The sequence below is a fragment of the Schistocerca cancellata genome, chromosome 11 (genome assembly GCF_023864275.1).
Source record: "Schistocerca cancellata isolate TAMUIC-IGC-003103 chromosome 11, iqSchCanc2.1, whole genome shotgun sequence".
NCBI classification, from domain to species: Eukaryota; Metazoa; Arthropoda; class Insecta; order Orthoptera; family Acrididae; genus Schistocerca; species Schistocerca cancellata.
In genome coordinates, this window is record NC_064636.1 from 117,783,364 (window position 1) to 117,803,118 (window position 19,755).

General features: G+C 43.5%; 1 protein-coding gene across 1 annotated transcript in view; it reads right to left on the bottom strand.

Annotated features, from left to right (window-relative positions):
- The window catches only part of LOC126108299 (zinc finger protein 117-like), a 161,179-nt gene that overhangs the window by 54,265 nt on the left and 87,159 nt on the right, over positions 1–19,755 (bottom strand). The window contains exon 4 of the mRNA XM_049913521.1: positions 2,621–2,692. Coding sequence (XP_049769478.1) covers positions 2,621–2,692 — 72 coding nt within the window. The remainder of the gene's footprint in view (positions 1–2,620; positions 2,693–19,755) is intronic.

Below are 19,755 nucleotides of genomic sequence, written 5' to 3' on the forward strand. Positions count from 1 at the left end.
CTCGCATCTACTAGACCCTGATCATAGGCAATGCATAGGCAATGTTCCACTACCTGTGTTCTCTCTTCCTTTGTGGTTAGCATAATCTGGTTTTGAGTATGTCTGCAAGTTGCTTACAATTCATGGTATATGAATGAATAATTTATTGAAAAATGGATTAATGATGAGTGATTTATTCATGTGTGTTTCTTTCCTGACAGGTTGGAATCTAGTGTTTATATGCAAGAGACGTTGAAATGACTAAAAAATTCCTTTCTTGTTCTTACACTGCTTATTTTTATATCCTTATTGGCTGTAAAAACAGAGTGTATCTGAAACACACACAAAGCAGAGTTCAGGAAATTACATTTGTGTAGCTTCTTCGCAGGTTTAAATTATGTGGTAGTGATTTTGATCTCATTTTCCCAGCTTTATCTCACGATTTTTAAATACTCTCTTTCAAACTCCTGTTTTCCAAATTTTTTTTGTTGGAACATACGCATGCTTGACAATGTGACATCCCACCAGTCAGACATTGAAGCAATTCAGTGGCATGCTTCTAGATTTTCTACTATTAGCTTTGATTAGCACACATATGTTATGGATATGGGTCAGATACTGAAACAGGAATCCTTGGAGGGCAGATGACATTCTTTTTGTGTCAATGTTGAGAAAATTTAGGGAACTGGCATTTGAGACATACTGCAGATATGAATGTTGATCAGTGTGTATTGTAAAGGAAACATAATTGAAGTTTGTGTGTCTGATTCGTACACTAATATTCGCCTATAATATAATGCATCAAACTTTGTGTATCCTCCATAACTGTCAGAGATAGACAGAGCTTTATTTTTCTGTTTACTGTTTTTTCATCTAGTATCTTTGGTTACTTCTGAAATCATCTGTTTGTGTATACTGAAACAGGAAACTATTAATAGGATTTAGTGATTGTAATATTCTAGAAGTCAGAGTTTAGTTGTGTATCAATAAATTGTGAGTATTGACATAACAATGGGAGGAGATCAATTACGTAAGGTTGCTGTTGGGTAGTATACAGTCATGGATGGTGAACTTGTAAACATAGACAAATACTTTTTCCTGGTGCACTGTGGATTGTAAAGATAGTGGACGAAATGGAATTAAAATTAATGCATTCCAGATTAATTTTCCCCACAATAGCATGAAGGAAGCAACATGGAAATGATGCAGAGGCACGTTCACTAATGGAAGATTTTATGAAGCACAATGCCAACAACTGAGTTCATAGTCCAAGGTGTCGATCTACCTCTTATTGTGAACTGATGTAATGTGGGAAAATATCAGAGCAGTGACAGTAAAGGAACACATTTGCTAATTTCAATATTGAACACATTCTCCAAAGTAAATACCACATGCAAAAACTACTATGCCTGTGCCCCATATAAAATTATTATTACACCATGCATATACAACAGAATGAAGCCTAACAAACAAATGCTTAATTTGGGAAGAGAAAATGTGATGCAGGAACCAGTTATGCCAGATTCACTCTTTTTTATATACCATATGCACTGTCCCTAGCATGATAATTTTTTTCCTTGACTGGTATGCTTGCACAATCACCAGACATCAATGTGCCTGAGGGTCCTTTACAGACATCATGAAGACAAGAGAAATTAGGGCTTGTTTGGAGGCAACAGACAGTTGCCTTTCCCTCGCTCTGCTTGTAAGCGGGAAAGGGAAGGAAATGACTAACAGTGGTGGAACGTACCCACCGCCATGCACCATACAGTGTCTTGCACAGTAAGTCTTTGGATTTAGGTTTTTCAGTACTCTACCTTATATTCCCCAATATTAGTTATGTCTTATTCCTGTGAGAAGTTTATGAATCTAACTATCCACTTTCTCTTAGGCAAAGTGGACAAAATTAATACCACAACATTTTATTTTACTGGATTGAATTTTATGCTTTATACAAGCAGACTTTATCAAAGCTGTAGGTTGCGCCAAGAAGATAATTTATGTGGATCTGGTATGACAACTATGGTGAGGTAATACACAGATTTATCTGCATAGGTTCTAGAGTTTTTCTGTGACTGACAAATCTATAAGTAATTCAACACGTACGATTGAGGTAGCCATACTGTAACTATTCTAAGATCAATGTAGCAAGGGTGATCTATCACATACAAATAGTATCACACTTCATACCTTTGGCACCTTTGAAAATTTTTGGTTCAAACTGACAAATATCAATGATTCACTGAAAAGATGAATCATGTACAATGTATTCTTCTGCAATCCATGCATCATAAGTTACTGAAAGGAATAATATATTTCAAATGATCTGCAATCTCGTGGTTTAAATTTATACAAAATGTTTAACATCCAGAAGGGCCACTGAAAATGTGGTTAAAAACATTGTTACAACTTCTGTTCAGATTCTATTCAGAACAATAATCAAATAACAGTTGCTAATCCACATCAAGTGGAATAGCACAACAGTAGTGTAAAATTATTAATTGCATTTATCTCAAGAAAACTCATAACCTGTGCCAGTAATGCATTCCTTACATTAAGCAATTACACAAATACATTTTTACCACCCTACATGCAATAAATCAGAGATGCAAATGCTTACAATATTCTCAGTTTTACACACCTCCAAATTTAGTTCAGGATCCTCCTTGATAAAATCATTTGGATGAGAGATTACCAAGTTATCTTCAAGACACTGAAAGAAAGAAAAAACTCAGTTAAAAATGCTTATACCCTTCTGTACTTATGACATGGCTCTCAATACTTCTTTTTTTATAAATATGATACAAGTTTTCAGAGATTTGTATCATGTATTCACAAAAAATTTTAAAAAATATATTTTAATGAGCAGCTATTCTGCAAACATGCATCTCCATAATTTCACACTGTGCCATACTGCACTAATTTTACACATAATCAGTCATTACATAGCATACTTCACGGTGCTTACTGAGCCCTATCCTTCCTTTGGTAGTTTGCCCGTAGCAAGAAGAAGAGAGAGTGTGCTTACTCCCTGTGCATTAACATAGTAGGATTGGAAAGGTGGCGAGCCCGAGAACTACAATGAAATGAATACCCCTAGCTCCATACAGGCATCGATATAAGTCAATGGGGACAGCTGAAAATATGTGCCCCGATCAGGACTTGAACCTAGGATCTCCTGCATACATGGCAGATGCTCTATCCATCTGTGCCACCAAGGACACAGATGATAGTGCGACTGCAGGGACTTATCTCTGGCATGCCTACCACGAGACCCACATTCCCAACCTAATGTCCCACACTATATTCATAGTGCCCCTACCGACTATACTCATTACTCGGCTTTTTGCCAATTCCCGTAAGAGTTTGGGCACTGTTTGTGCATCCACATAGAAGACATGTCTGAAAGAACAGGTACCATCTTCATGTACCCAAGAACTACGAGTAGCACTGTCACCTGAGACTCAAGCTGACATGTAATTGGGTGGCATTTGTTGCTTCTGTTTGTTTACAGACTTGTGAGTGAATGGTTAACAGTTGGAGGCTGTGATTATAACGAGGTGTTGGGAGTTATAGTTACTGATATTTATAGAAGAAAACGAACAAAACATGTCCACGTTTTTCGATCCAGTGAACCGATGTGGCTGAAGAGCAACTAAAGGTAAATATTTTGTAGTTCTCCAATAATTTTCAAAATGGTTGACAGCAATTCCTCGGAAAGACAATCTGACTGAGTTGTTTTGTGTGCGAACAACAAATGTTTATCGTCAGTAAATAAGTTGAAATTGTAAGACAAGGGCTGTCTTTTAAAACCAGAGCAGCTCAGTGGTTCCTCGTGTATTTCCCAGTTTACTGAAATATCTGTCGAAAATATTACACAAAAGAAAATCGTCCATCAAGCACTCGCTAAAGGGAAGCTGTGGAAGGAAGACAGTGAACATGCTGCAGTTCAATGTCTGCCAGAGCTTCTTCTGCTAAAGGAAGTGGGGGTGGGGAGGGGGAGTGGGGGCGGGGAGGGGGAGTGGGGGCGGGGAGGGGCAGTGGGGGCGGGGAGGGGGAGTGGGGGCGGGGAGGGGGGGTGGGGGCGGGGAGGGGGAGTGGGGGCGGAGGAGGAGGGGATGTGTACAGGTGTATCGTCTCTTTTCCACATGTGTTAACACTTCATTAATAATGGTAATAAAAGTAACATATGGACGAACATATGGACAAACCACTATAACAAAGTACTTGCTGAATAAACTGAAAATAACTCCACTGTACAAACATGAAGTCAGTGAAGTTATTTTGTCTACTCACGCAAGAGAACTAGACAATAAATGCTGGGGAGGTGTAGTCTGTGTAAATTGAAAAGCAAGCAGCACTCATGGTGATGGAATTTCCACTTCCCACAAGAAGGCTACAATTTCCATACAGGACGACAGAATCAATTTCACCTCTGACAGCATAGAACAGTCTGGAAGGATTTTCAGAGACTCTGTGTGTGTTTCTTGTGTTAATGTCATTAGTAACTGATATCAGCTTTTCATTAAGTCTTGACGCTTTCTGTGAGAAATAAATGGCCTCCAGGCATGTCTGCAGACTGTGGTACTGCGCTCTTCATAGGCACATTGTGGACAGCTGTAATAACTTTGTGAGACATCCTTTGGTGGCTTCTTGTGACGTAGTGGGGTAGATGGAATGGGGAATCACCACCTTTATCTTCAGTTTGCAGACCTGTGAAGGAAGGAAGAGCATGAACATAATCTGGCTATCTATCTGTCCTTTGCTTCTACTCCCAATACCTCGCCATCATCCTGTTGTGCTCCGAGAACAATTTATCCTGTAATATGGCTGTACTACACTTACATGTGGTACACAAATTTGTTTTTACACCCTCCATTTAAAGATAATTAATTTCATATAGTTGAAGCAATATTGTTAATAATCTTGTTTTTCTATTCCCTGAAATGTGGAAGCTATTAGTCATAGATGCATAAAGAACATTTTTAGCAAATTTCATGTAGTTTGATTCTGTATGGGGAAACATTTTCAGTCGAAACTCAATTTTTCAGTTACTGAAAATAAATCGTAAAATGTGACCTTTAAACATCACTGCCCCATCCCAAGACACACACCCTACCACTCAGGATTTTTAGCATATTGATCAGGACACTCCATCTTGGCACTGTGCAAAAATTAGTGGCTACACGATTTTTTCCCCTAATGGAACTTCTTTGGGCTTCACAGACAGTGCTATGAAAGGAGAGAGTTCAGTAGTCATTAGACAAATGAGCACAGCATGCCTTAGTGTATCACCATAATTTACAGAATTCCGTACTGTTTTCACAATTTCTCGCTCTGTCAAGACACCTGTTCAGTCCATGTATTGCATCCTCTATACTTTTTAGAGTTTTCTGTAAAATATTGTCATTACTGACAATCTAAAGCTTACAGCCCTTGGATATGAGTGAGTCCATGATTTGAAGGTATTTGTTGTAACATTATCACTAGTTTTATAGCGTTACACTCACATAATATTTATATTGCCTTCTTTCATTTTTTCTTTTCCAACTTTTATATGGGGCTGATCTGCAATTCCCATGAGAACGGACCATCTTTATTACAGAAAATAGTGATGCAGATGTTGGTTTCCATTCATTATACCAATCATGATAATTCATTCATGAGGTGCAAACAATTATGAAGAACGTATTTGATTGATCTGCAACCACTGCCCAGTGACTGAAGTTTCTCACTTCCAGGAGATCAATTGCGATTTTTGTCAGAACTGAAAAAGTATTCCAATATTAAATATGTCTTATGACATTCCTAACACATCCCATTGTTCTTCCTCTCATTAATGTGTTGTTAAAAATTGTTTTCAAATAACCAAGTGTTTCTCCCTCTCACACATTAATTAAAGGTCTCACTGTGTTAAAAATAATGCGCCATTTGTTATAAAATAACTTTTGTTGGTGTTTTCATCCAAATGCAAGGAAAAATTAAATCAATTAAGAAATCATTTTGTTCAGAAAATGAAAGCCACACAACATTCCTGTGCGTATAAAACAAATCGGAATTTTCCTATCTCATAAGGTATCAAATACAGATTTAATTAATTATTTTATAAAAGCCAGGAATTCGAAATTGTTGCTTGCAAGTCCTTTGTAATGCTGTTTATATTTTGTCACCCCATACCAGAAAAAGCTGCATGATTGGTCAGTCACATCTGGATAAGAATTCAAAGTTGTGCAGAGATTGTCAACTTGCTGTAAATGTTCAGAAAAATATTTGTGTTTGTGTGTGTGGGGGGGGGGGGAGATTCCTAAGTGACCAAACTGCTGAGGTCAAAGGTCTGTTCAGAAATTTAAAACTGCACTTATGTAGCACACTTTGATTCGCTGGTAAAATACTGGGTAAATGCAACCAGTACACAAAGGAGACTGCTTATAAAACATTTATACAATCAATACTACAAGCCTGCTCAGGTGTGTGGCACCTGCACCACATATGATTATCACAGAATACTCAACATATACAAAGATGAGCAGCACAATGTTCACAAGTTTGTTTGACGCATGTGACAGTGTCATGCAACTGCTAAGAAATGAGACACACAGATGATTGAATATAGATGCCAACTATCCCATAAAGGCCTATTTACAGAGATTTAAGACCCAGCTGTAAGTGATGAATCTAGAAATATACTACATCCTATTACCTATCACTTCCCCAGGGAGTATAAGGACAAGACTTTACTAATAACAGCATGCACAGAGTCATTTTGACAGCAATTATCCTGCACTCAATACGTCAATGGAATTGAAGAAGCCCTACTTACTGGTGTAGTAGGATGTATTGTCTGCCATATAACTCTCAGCAGATTCTGGAGAATGGATTTTTATGAGGACATGGATGTAGATGCCCTTCACTCTTTTTCCATTTTCCCTTCCATTCAACTATAATAATACAACATCACCAGCTGTGTTAGAATCTACACATCGAGTATACTGAAAGGATGTTTGTTTTACTTGCAATCAGTAGACTGCACTGCTTGCCCACCACCCCTGCAACACCTCTAGACTCAACCTATGCTAGTCCATGTCCTCTACCCATATCCCCTAGCCTTGCTCTCACTTCAGCAACACACACACACACACACACACACACACACACACACACACACACACACACACACACACACAAAGTTCCTGTTCCTTCAGAGTAGTGGCATGTGTAGAACTGCTTCGCCAGTAGTCAGTAACAGTTAGGAGATACAGATAAAAGTCTAATTCTACCTTTTGAGACTCCTTTTGTGTGTATGGATGGCCAGAGACTAATCTACCAGCGCTGAGATTATCTAGGCACATCAGTTAACAATTCCCTTTGTGTATACCCTGCTTCCTCTTATTTTATCATTTCTCCCGACGTAGTTTGGTGTCAAAACATACTTTGGCATTAAGAGGAAAAAAGTTCGTGATTGAAATTTTGAGGAAAGAATTCAATACAAAGACAAACACCTTTCTTCGGTTTGCCACTTCATCTCATAACTTACACATTACACTTTCCCCCCATTTTGCAGGAATACAAAACAAGCTTTCCTCCCTTGAACTTTCTCAGTCCCTTCCATAGTCCTAGCTACGAAGGATCCCATACTGTGCAGCAATACTCCAGGAGAATGCAGGCAAGCATGGTGTAGGTACTCTACTAGATTTGTTGCGCTTTCTAAGGGGGAATGCCAACAAAACACTTCAGTTCAAATTCCCCACAACATTTTTTTATGTGAAGTTAGGGTTTTTGTAATTTTAGCCCCTGGGTGTTTTGTTGAATCTACAATCATTAAATCTGTATGATTTATCACGTAAACCAAAATTTAGTGGAATTCTACAGTTCTGGTGTGGGGGACCTCTCACTTTCTATTGTTCAGTGTCAACTACCGCTTTCCACAAACTTCATGGCAACAATCAGCACAGAGCTGTTAACTGACAACTGAATTTATGTCAAGTGATTACAGACTCCTTGTCAGGCCTTTTTTATTCAAAATATGATGGTATACACCACTACCATTAATTTATATATTGAGGAAACGACATAGGATAGAAACAAAGCATATTATGATCTAAGATTCATACAGAAATCAATAATTTTATTTATTAACAAGTATGAAGAATTGACATTACATTGGTTGGAAGAAATAGGTTTTCAGTGGAAATATAATTATAAAAATAATAAATGTCTATTTACAGTATTACCTAAAAATGAGACTTTTGTCAATATATGAGCTTTAATGAATTGGAAATGTCAATGTACATAAAAGGGAGAAAATAAAGCAATATTTTGATATGGGAATGAAGAATGTGCCAAGACAGCTATACAACCATACATAGGGGGGGGGGGGGGGGGGAACCAATCAAAGTTAAGCATCTTTTTTTTGGAAAAAGTGTAGCAATGTAATGTAATTAGTGATAATGCCAATCAATAACGTTAGTTCAAGCAGTGAGGAAATAACACAAGATATAAGCAAATCATTTGGATTGTTAGAGAAATCTATGATGGCATTTAATACAAAGTATGAAGTATGTTTATTATGTACATTTGAAACGACAGGTATCGGTGGGCACTTCATGGTAAACATAATGAACTGGTACTTACAGTATTATATAAATCAGAGAGGTCTGTCTACGTTAACATCTTAATTCTGCAAACCACTGATGTGCATGGCAGAGGTAACATCCCACTGGCATTTCCCCATTCCATTCGCATATGGAGCGCAGAAAGAACGACTGTTTAAATGTGTTCATGAAAGCTGTAATAAATCTAATTTTGACAAGACACATATGGGAGCTATACATATGAGACTTCAGCACCAAGTGGTTGTAATTAATGAGCAGTAATTAATGAGCAGCTACTTGCACACGTTCAATGTCGAATTTGATCATCATATCAAAGCAAAACTTGGTAGCTGCATTAATGGGGAATTGGATTACACTGCTAAAAATCAGTTCCAACTTTGGACACCCCAGTGCAAAATTTGACACTGTACACTGTTTGTCTGACACTATGGCATACATGCTGTCATTTGACAAGCCATAACATGAGTGAACAGTGTGGCTATCAAGTGAGACTGTGGGCTGTTAGTGAAACAGTTTTCTGTGAAGAGCAGGAATTACAGTGCCGCACTGACACAGTAAGTTCTGAGGAGAGGACCAATGTCATTAAATGGTTTAAAGGATATGATAATGAAATTATAAAACGTAAGTGAGCTTGGTGCAGCATCTGGAAGAGGGAGGCATCCTATCTGGATGGAGTAGTTGATTGCTATAACTGACCATGTGGCACATGTCCCAGACAGGGCTAGCATTAGTGTTGTGTCATGAGAAATGTTCATTCCACAGTGTGGTGTGAAGTACCTGTACTGACACTTTTCTTGATCCCTATGTCATACAGGCTTTTTTTTGTTTTTGCTTTGCTTTGATTGGGTCAGTTTGGCTGGACCACCAGAGCACTCATTTGATGTGCTGCTGCAGATAAGGTGAGTACATCATTTGTTTGCAAATTATATTTACAAGCCTCAAACATGAGCGATTTATTTTCAGTTATCTGCATGGATGCAGTTTACTTCCTAATTTACTGCATGTCTGAATACTTACCAGGCATAGTCTAGTATCGTAATAACTGGGTAGTATACAGTTTTTCCATCTTTGGTATGAATAGGGACTGACTGCTCTGTCCAGATTTGAGCCTAGTTGGTGACTCCTAGCAAACAGCTCCAGGTGGTGTTGGCTTTGGTCAAACAGCTTGAGGCTGTTCCCAATGGGCATCACTATGGAAGACTAGATATCTACTATGTCCCACACATCCACCCAATTGGTCCACTACTGTGGCTCTCCTCTGAACTGCCTGCACTGGAGGTGACCCATCACCTACAGTTGAGTGGTAAGTAGCTCCAGCAAAAGAATTTGAGGGGCTGATCAGAGTGCCACCCCAGATAGCATGACAAACAAGTTCTAGGTGCTGTTTGTGGCTGACAAAATCCCTGAGCCAGATGAAGGCACTCTTTTCCAGAGCAAGCCACTCAGCCCACAAGGTCTGGGCATTCACAGAGAGTGGGTTTACCGGTAGTTGGGAGTTCCAACATTGGGGGATATGGCTGCAGAGGATGGGAAGGAATCCATTTTTTTTTTTTTTTTGTGGTTTTAGGGCGCACAACTTCAATGGTCATTAGCGCCCTGACTACTCTAAGAATGAACCGCGAGGCACAAGTTGACAACAACAACTAAAAGGGAAAACACGATAAAAGACAGACTGACAGGCATAGGATTAAAAAACAGCATCATCAAATGTCCTTAGCGAGGTTTGTCAAATTGATAAAACGAAGAACACGAGCAGCTGCTCGTGGGTCATCCGCTAAATTGGCATCGAAAGTATTTGGCAGGTGAAGATCGAGGCGCAGTGTGTTAAAATATGGACAGGACATTAAAATGTGTCTAACCATCAGCAAGTGCCCACATGGGCAGAACGGCGCCGGCGCAGCCGTCAGCAGATGGCGATGGCTGAACCGGAGTGTCCAATTCTTAACCGGGCTAAAACGACCTCCTCCCGCCGAGAAGGGCGTGAGGAGGACGTCCAAGCCACGGGAAGAGGTTTTAAGGCCCAAAGCTTGTTGTCGGTAAGTGCACCCCAATCGGCATGCCACAGCGATAAAATTCGCCGACAAATGACCCTGCTAAAATCGGACAAAGGGACACAACAAGAAGCTGTCCGAGGCTGGAGGACTGCAGCCTTGGCCGCGACATCTGCAGCTTCGTTCCCAGGGATACAGACATGGCCAGGAACACACATAAAGCTAACCGGAGAACCGACGTCCACCAGCTGCTGAAGAGAGCGTTGGATCCGGTGTACGAAAGGGTGAACCGGGTACGGATCACTGAGGCTCTGGATGGCACTCAGGGAATCGGAACAGATGACATAAGCAGAATGTCGGTGGCGGCAGATGTAAAGAACAGCCTGGTAGAGGGCAAAGAGCTCAGCTGTGAAGACCGAACAATGGCTATGGAGCCGGTAGTTGAAACTTTGTGCCCCGACAATAAAGGAACACCCGACCCCGTCATTGGTCTTAGAGCAATCTGTTAAATGAAATTCATGTTGATGAACTTCGAACGAAATTCCAAAAAACGGGAGTGGTAGACCGAACCGGGGGTGACCTCTTTTGGGAGCGAGCTGAGGTCAAGGTGAACGCGGACCTGAGCCTGGAGCCAAGGTGGCGTGTGGCTCTCGCCCACTCTAAAGGTTGCAGGGAGTGAAAAATTAAGGTGTTGAAGGAGGCGACGAAAGCGAACTCCAGGGGGTAGCAGGGCAGAGACATACAACCCGTATTGACGGTCAAGAGAGTCGTCAAAAAAGGAACGATAAGACGGATGGTCGGGCATTGACAGTAGACGACAGGCATACTGACAAAGCAGTATATCGCGCCGGTAGGTGAGTGGCAATTCGCCAGCGTCAGCGTGAAGACACTCTACGGGACTGGTATAAAATGCTCCGATCGCAAGTCGTAAACCCCGATGTTGTATGGAGTTGAGGCGGCGTAAGATGGATGGCCGTGCAGAGGAGTATACGAAGCTCCCATAATCCAGCTTGGAGCGGACGATCGACCGATATAGACGAAGTAGGACGGTTCGATCCACTCCCCACGACATACCACTGAGAACACGGAGGACATTTAAAGAACGGGTACAACGGGCGGCCAAATATGACACATGTGGAGACCAGCTAAGTTTCCTGTCAAAGGTAAGGCCTAAAAATTTGGTTGTCTCCACGATTGGGAGAGCAACGGGACCGAGTCGTAAGGACGGTGGGAGAAACTCTTTGTAGCGCCAGAAGTTAATACAGACCGTCTTCTCGGCAGAAAAACGGAAGCCATTGGCGACACTCCAGGAGTAAAGACGGTCAAGAGAACGCTGAAGACAGCGCTCCAGGAGACGTGTACACTGCGTGCTGCAATAGATGGTAAAATCGTCCACGAAAAGGGAGCCTGATACATCAGCTGGGAGGCAATCCATTATTGGATTGATCGCGATGGCGAAGAGAGCGACGCTCAAAACTGAGCCCTGTGGCACCCCATTCTCCTGGCGAAAGGTGTCGGACAGGACAGAACCCACACGTACCCTGAACTGTCCATGCATTAAAAAGGTACGAATAAAAAGAGGGAGGCGACCGCGAAGGAGCCGTGTATGCATGGTGCGGAGAATGCCCGCCCTCCAACAGGTGTCGTAAGCCTTCTCCAAATCAAAGAACACAGCCGCGGTCGGGCGCTTCCGCAAGAAGTTATTCATAATGAAGGTCGACAAGGTAACCAGATGGTCAACAGCAGAGCGGCGCCTACGAAATCCACATTGTACATTGGTAAGTAGGCGTCGAGACTCGAGCAGCCAAACCAATCGAGAGTTAACCATTCGCTCCATCACTTTACAGACACAGCTGGTAAGCGAGATAGGTCGATAACTGGAAGGCAAGTGCTTGTCCTTCCCCGGCTTAGGAATCGGGACAACAATAGACTCGCGCCAGCATGCGGGAACATGTCCCTCAATCCAGATGCGATTGTATGTACGAAGAAGAAAACCTTTACCCGCAGGAGAAAGGTTCTTCAGCATCTGAATATGAATAGAATCTGGCCCTAGAGCGGAGGACCGTGATCGTCCAAATGCGTTTTCGAATTCCCGCATGGTGAATGGGGCATTATAACTTTCACAATTCGAGGAGCGGAAGTGAGGTGGCCTAGCCTCCTCTGCCTGTTTGCGGGGGAGGAAGGCAGGGTGGTAATGAGCGGAGCTCGAAACCTCTGCGAAAAAGCGGCCGAAGGCATTGGAGACAGCCTCAGGGGCCACAAGGACGTCATTTGCGATCTTCAAGCCAGAAACTGGGGAGTGGACCTTAGTGCCAGATAGCCGGCGCAGGCTACCCCAGACAACAGAAGGAGTAAAACTGTTGAAGGTGCTTGTGAAAGCAGCCCAGCTGGCTTTCTTGCTTTCGTTAACAATACGACGACACTGAGCACGTAATCGTTTATAATTGATACAATTCGCCACTGTAGGGTGGCGTTTAAATGTGCGTAAAGCACGTCGACGAGCACGTAAAGCGTCTCTACATGCTGCGGTCCACCAGGGGACCGGTACGCGACGTGGAGAAGAAGTAGGGTGAGGGATGGAATATTCAGCAGCAGCGAGAATGACTTCCGTGAGGTGTGCGACCTGACGATCGCAGCTTGTGAAGGTTTGATCCTGAAAGGTCGCCCTGGAAGAGAAGAGCCCCCAGTCTGCCTTGGAGATGGTCCAATTAGAGAAGCACGGAGAGGGGGTATGCTGCAGGAGATGGATAACACACGGGAAGTGGTCGCTCGAATATGTATCAGAAAGTGCATACCACTCAAACCGGCGTGCAAGTTGGGGAGTACATATAGAGAGGTCTAAATGGGAATAGGTGTGAGATGTGTCCGAAAGAAAAGTAGGGGCGCCAGTATTGAGGCAGACAAGATCGAGCTGGTTGAAAAGGTCTGCTAACAAGGAGCCCCTCGGGCAGGATCTTGGAGAGCCCCAATGGGGATGGTGGGCATTGAAGTCTCCAGTTAACAAAAATGGTGCAGGTAGCTGAGCAATAAGTTGCATCACGTCTGCCCTGGTAACGGCAGATGATTGAGTGTAAACGGTACAAAAGGAAAACGTAAAAGTGGGGAGAGTAATGCGGATGGCAACTGCCTGCAGGCCGGTGTGCAACGTGATGGGATCGTAGTAAATATCATCCCGGACCAGCAACATAACCCCTCCATGAGCTGGGATACCTACCACAGGGGGTAGGTCAAAACGCACAGAGGTGTAGTGTGCCAAGGCAATTTGATCGCATGTGCGTAGCTTCGTTTCCTGGAGGGCTACGACGAGCGGACGGTGCAAGCGGAGCACCAACTTCAAGTCCTCTCGGTTGGAGCGAATGCTGCGAATATTCCAGTGAATAAGTGCCATCGTAAGAAGAAAAGGAAGATGAGAGAAGGGGTCACCTCGAAGGCCGCTTAGGGCCTGGCTTCGAGCGAGCACTGCCGCCGTTATCAGTAGGCGGACAGTCATCGTCCATTGGGTCTATAGGGTCATCGGCCATCTCGGGAGGATGGCCGGGAGGGGGAGCTTCCTCCGCCGGTGAACGGCCAGATGAACGGCTACCAGCGGTGCAGCCAGGCGAGACGGATGACGGCCTGGGGCGGCAACCGCTGGGTGGCGCAGGAGAAGAAATGCGCCGTGGCGGAGAAGGAGAACTGTGCTTCCTATGCGCCTTTTTGGAAGGACGTTTGGTGGAAGTACCGGTCGAAGGCTGGGAGGTCGAGGGACGGAGGAAGTCTGCACGGGATGGTTCCTTCTTGAAGGCCCGTGCATCTGACTTCGGGGTCTTCGTCTTAGCAGAAGCTGAGGAAGGGGCTAGTGTCTGTGGGGTGATGGGAGGAAGAGGAGACGTCGACCGCGCGATCTTAGCACTGGCCGAACGGACGACCGTGGTGCTGAAGGTCAGATCGCATGTCTGGGTTGCTACCTCCCGGGTAGTCCGAGGAGAGGCGAGGACAGTACTGTATTTCCCCGCTGGGAGCAGCGTGGGCTTCCTACTAGCCAATAGCTTGCGAGCAGCCGAGGTGGACACTTTCTCTTTGACCCAAATTTCTTGGATACAGCGTTCTTCCTTATAGACAGGACAGTCGCGGGAGGATGCGGCATGGTCACCCTGACAGTTCACACAACGAGGAGACGGAGGTGGACAGTCACCCTCATGGGCATCCCTGCCACAAGTGACACATTTAGCCGCATTGGAACAAGACTGTCGAGTGTGATTGAAACGCTGACACTGGTAGCAGCGCGTAGGTGTCGGGACATAGGGGCGAACAGAAATAACCTCGTAGCCTGCCTTGATGCGCGATGGCAGCTTAACACTATCGAAGGTCAAGAAAAGTGTCCGGGTCGGTACAAGGTCATTGTTGACCTTTTTCATGACCCTATGGACAGCCGTCACGCCCTGCTCAGCGAGGAAAGATTGAAGCTCCTCGTCAGTCAATCCGTCGAGGGAGCTAGTATAGACTACACCACGAGACGAATTCAAAGTTCGGTGGGCCTCCACCCGGACAGGGAACGTGTACAGGAGTGTGGCCCGAAGCAGTTTTTGTGCCTGAAAGGCACTCGCAGTTTCTAGTAATAAGGTACCATTACGCAACCTGGTACAAGATTTGACAGATCCGGGTATGGCATCTACACCCTTCTGAATAACGAAAGGGTTGACAGAGGAAAAATCCTTTCCGTCCTCAGATCGAGAAACTACGAGGAACTGCGGGGCAGGCGGTAGTACTTTTGTCACTGTTGGCTGGTCACGTTTCCGTTTTTGGGTCGAAGTCGAGAGAGATGGAGTAGAATCCATTGCGGAGGAATCCCCCATGATTGCCAGCATCTCCGATGGCGCGCTCCTTCCTTGTGGGGACCCTCTCAGAGGGCACTCCCGCCTTAGGTGAATGTTTACACCTCAGGTCACACCTCCCGAGAAACAGACGGAGGGACTAATTGGCATGGTCAGAAGGTATCAGCTCAGGCAATCACCCCTCCCCGGGCCTGGCCTTTACCAGGGGGTACGCGCATGCCTTACGTGTCTACCCAGGGCGGGGACTTACGCGTTACCCCGTCACTGGCTACGCGTGCGAACGCGTGGGTCGGCCTTCAGGCACACACAGGGAGGAAGGAAGAAGAGGAAAAAGAAGAGAGAGGGAGAAAGAGGACAGACTGTCTCAAACGCCGAGGCGGAGACCAGAGAAGGCAAGGAGAACAAGGCAATGAGAAGGCAAGGAGAACAAGGCAATGAAGGCAAGGAGAAGTCAAGGGAAAGAGTAAGGAAGACAGTGAGGTGGAGAAGAGCAAAGAAAGGAACCAACAAAAGGAAGGAAGAAACGAGAAGTGAAAAACCAAAAAGACCACAATAATAGGTCGAGGAACCGTCCGTCTCCGGACGCAGGCGCTAACTACCCCTGTGAGGGGGATGGACTCCTTTTAGTCGCCTCTTACGACAGGCAGGAATACCTCGGGCCTATTCTAATCCCCGGACCCGCAGGGGGAGAATCCATTGTGCACTGTGCACATGGGTGCATCCAGATATCATTAAACAAAGGGTGCTGCCAAGTGCAGGTAGTGACTCATGTTGGAACTAAAAAGATGTGTTGCATTGGATTGGAAGAGATTCTCTATGGTTTTGAGTGGCTAGCTGAAGTAGTAAAGACCAAGATGAAGGCAGAGATCGCCATCTGTAGCATCGTATACATAACTGACTATGGTCCTTGGGTACAGAATCAAGTGGAGGGCTTGAATCAGGGGTCCAGATGGTTCTGCATCCATGTAGGCTGAAGATTCCTTGACTTGCACCATAGGGTGGTGGGTTTCTGGGTTCTGCTTAATAGGTCAGAGGTCCACTATACGCAGGAAGTGACTACACAGGTAGTGGGACCTGTGTGAAGGGAACTGGGCAGTATTTTTAGGTTCCTGTGGAAGGAACATGTTCTTGCAAACTGCTAGTGAGAAAGTTCAGATAACCAGCATATGGAACAGACTGTAGAACGATATATTGCCACCAACATATATCTCAGAAGGTTTATATGGAGCCATATAGCCAGTCAATTCTCCATCATTCCAGTTGCAAGTGGGACAATGATAATTGGTGGCATAAGGTATCCTCCATAATGCACTATTTGATGGCTGAAGAAATATATATCTAGTTGTAGATAAATGTGAAGACTTGGGGGCTGTACCAAATAGTGACTAAAAGCAACATATATTGGCTACCAGGATTGAAGCTAGGTTGGCTTGTAACCCTCTCAAAACTAACTCAAGGGGTCTGCTCCTCAGATTACTCAAATGGAAATCACTTTTGACATGAGTTGGCATCGACTTGCTCAGAAGTCACCACACATGGCGCAACCAGTTAGGTTTCTGTTAATAACTTGCCTAACAAGATGATTTTACGTAGTTGGCAAGAGGGGATATCTTCATTGCTTAAAGAGCAGCAACTTTATAATTCCAAAAGAAAAGAATATTAATGAACAAAATTAATTGTCCTACACCACTTATTTTGTTGAGTGGTACTTAAGATAAGTAAATAAATTAGTGAAATCAAAGTGAAGTAGAAATTAGAAAATAAATGAAAAACTTGGTTTAGTTTAGAGAGTTACATGCTGGCAAACAGCGGGCAGAGCAGAAGAGACAATGACCGTGAAGTCAGCAAGTTCAGAAGCCATCGCCCTCCCCACATAAGCGGACGCTGTCAATTCAGCCGTCAGGGCATCGCCCGACCGGCTCACGTGTTTCTCAGTTGTCATATGTGAGCAAAGGCCCTCGCCTACATTCCAAGAGCCAATGACCGACGTTAAGAAGATTCTTAGAGAAGCTTTTCAACGTGACCGAAGAGGCAATGACCGTGAAGTCGTTCACCTCCAGTGAACTGAAGTGAAGTGAATAAATACGTGAGACGCAGTGGACCCGACAAAGAGAGCAGCAGTAGTTTTTAGTCAGTTTCGGTGCTGAAGACCGTCATGCAAGAAGAGACTACATCGTATACAGACGCACCAAGTCCGCCGCTGCAATAGAATAGCAAGCAGCAGCCTCGGCGCCAGAAGACAGGAGTTAAAAGTTATTTGAAGTCGGATTTTTACGTATCCGGGTGACTCGTGAGGACGCGGAGACGGCCTCACATCAGCAGTCACCTGTGAGCTGGGATGAAGATCTGACAGCCGAAGACTGGCAAGCGGGAGTCTGGTTTTCGAGTCTGGGACACTGGCCTTCCCCCGCCGCGCCGCTCCGCTGGCCGACGCACAACATACGTGGCTGCTTAGAGAAGGAAACACTGGGACGCCACATCCAAGGTATCACCGTCTGATGCATGACTTCGCTCTCAATAATTAAACGGGCCACCTCGCGCTGCGCGTCTCTAGCCGACTGGGCGAGACGGCGACACGAGATACACACCGCCACGCGTAATCAGACGCCGCCGCTGCCGCAGCAGAAGGCTTCACAAACGACACAGCTGCCGCTCTCCAAGAACATCCAGTAAGCAAACAGTTGTACAAAACTTTCAATAAAGGTTATCTTTTGTAAAATTGCTGTTTCATTCTACCACATACCTGAGACAAGGAAGAACCCACCCTGCCTACATATTGTTAAGAGAGAAAAATTAATTTATTTAGTATTTTCACCCTGACATAATGCTTTAGAATCATAGGCTCTTTGCAGTAATGCTAATCCTAACAGTTGACTAGCATCAAAAGAGAAAACCCAGTTACATTTAGTACCGGAACTATTACAATTTATATTTATGACAATGTTCCCCAGTAAACATACAATCTCCAGTGGCTCACTACTCCCATCAATGTGAATGTTTTTCATGTCTGCCAGCCATGGAAAGATGGTGGTTGGTGCAGACTGGCCTGCGTAAACACACAGGTGTATCACTTGGCACACAACCTGCTGTGGCATGTGGTACACCCCTGTGGCCATTCTGTTTCCCCTCACTGTTATCTTTCAACTATATGAATACACAGTGTAATAATTTTCTAAAACATGGCTGTTTTTATAACCAGATTCTGTTTCCTACTTAAATCAGATTTTCACGTAAGACTCCTTTATTCTGCAAATTGTAAGTTATAATCTTGTTATCAGTATCACTGCAAAAATCTCATCTTATTCCATAACTATGGCATTGGAAATGAGTAACTTGCTCCAGTATTACATTATTTATAACAAGTTTTGATCTGATAGATGGTTTTCCCTTGTCTACCTTAACACTTAATTTATTAATGGAGATTTTCATGTGACATTCAGAAGCCAACAACTCAAGACGATAGATATCTTTCTGAAGATTCTCTTCCTTTTCTTGAATTATTATTGAATCATATGGATATAAGCAGGAACATACATCCAGAAATGAAGAAGTTATGAATGAACTGCAAGTTGATTCAATGCACAAGAAATAGAAACAGATTGTGGGAACATGTAGATAGAATGCCTGAAAACAACTTCCAAAACTAATACTTCATTACAAACCACAAGGTACAAGAAAGAGGTAAAGACGACAGAAGGGACTGCTAGAATGGGAGAAGAACGAAAGGAAGAATCATGTAATCCATTTTACACAATCAACATACTTTCTCTTTATAAAAATCTTCTCGACACTATTAATGTTCTGGGCACTGACGTGTATATACATCACATGACTAAGTAACTTTTCCCTGTCCATCTTCTGTACGGTTTTTATAGTTTTATGTTCATTTTCGTCACTACTAACAAACTACACCTGAGGACATGAATGAGTATATGAAATATTTACGTTATTTGCAGTACTGCTGTTTGTATTATTTGTAGTGTCACACCCTTAACTTGTGTTGTTAGGCCTCATTTTTACTTTTCCCAAGTTAGATCTGAAAATGATCTGCTGGTCAGATCAAAACATCTCAATTTTGAAAATGGTGATCCAGGTGGTGTTTCCCATTCATTATACCAACGGAGGTAATTCTTTCCTGACACATGGTGGCAATTACAAAGTGTAACCAGTCCACATACAGGCATTTCCACATGACTTGCCATGCCAGTTGCCAGTGACTGCAGTTCCTGACTTCCAGGAGATCATGTGGGTTTCTGTAATGACAAACTAACAAATTTTCAATACTGAACATTTATGATTACATTTTAAATGCACATCCATTTACTGTTCTTCCTGTGCTTAACATGTCAATAAAAATTC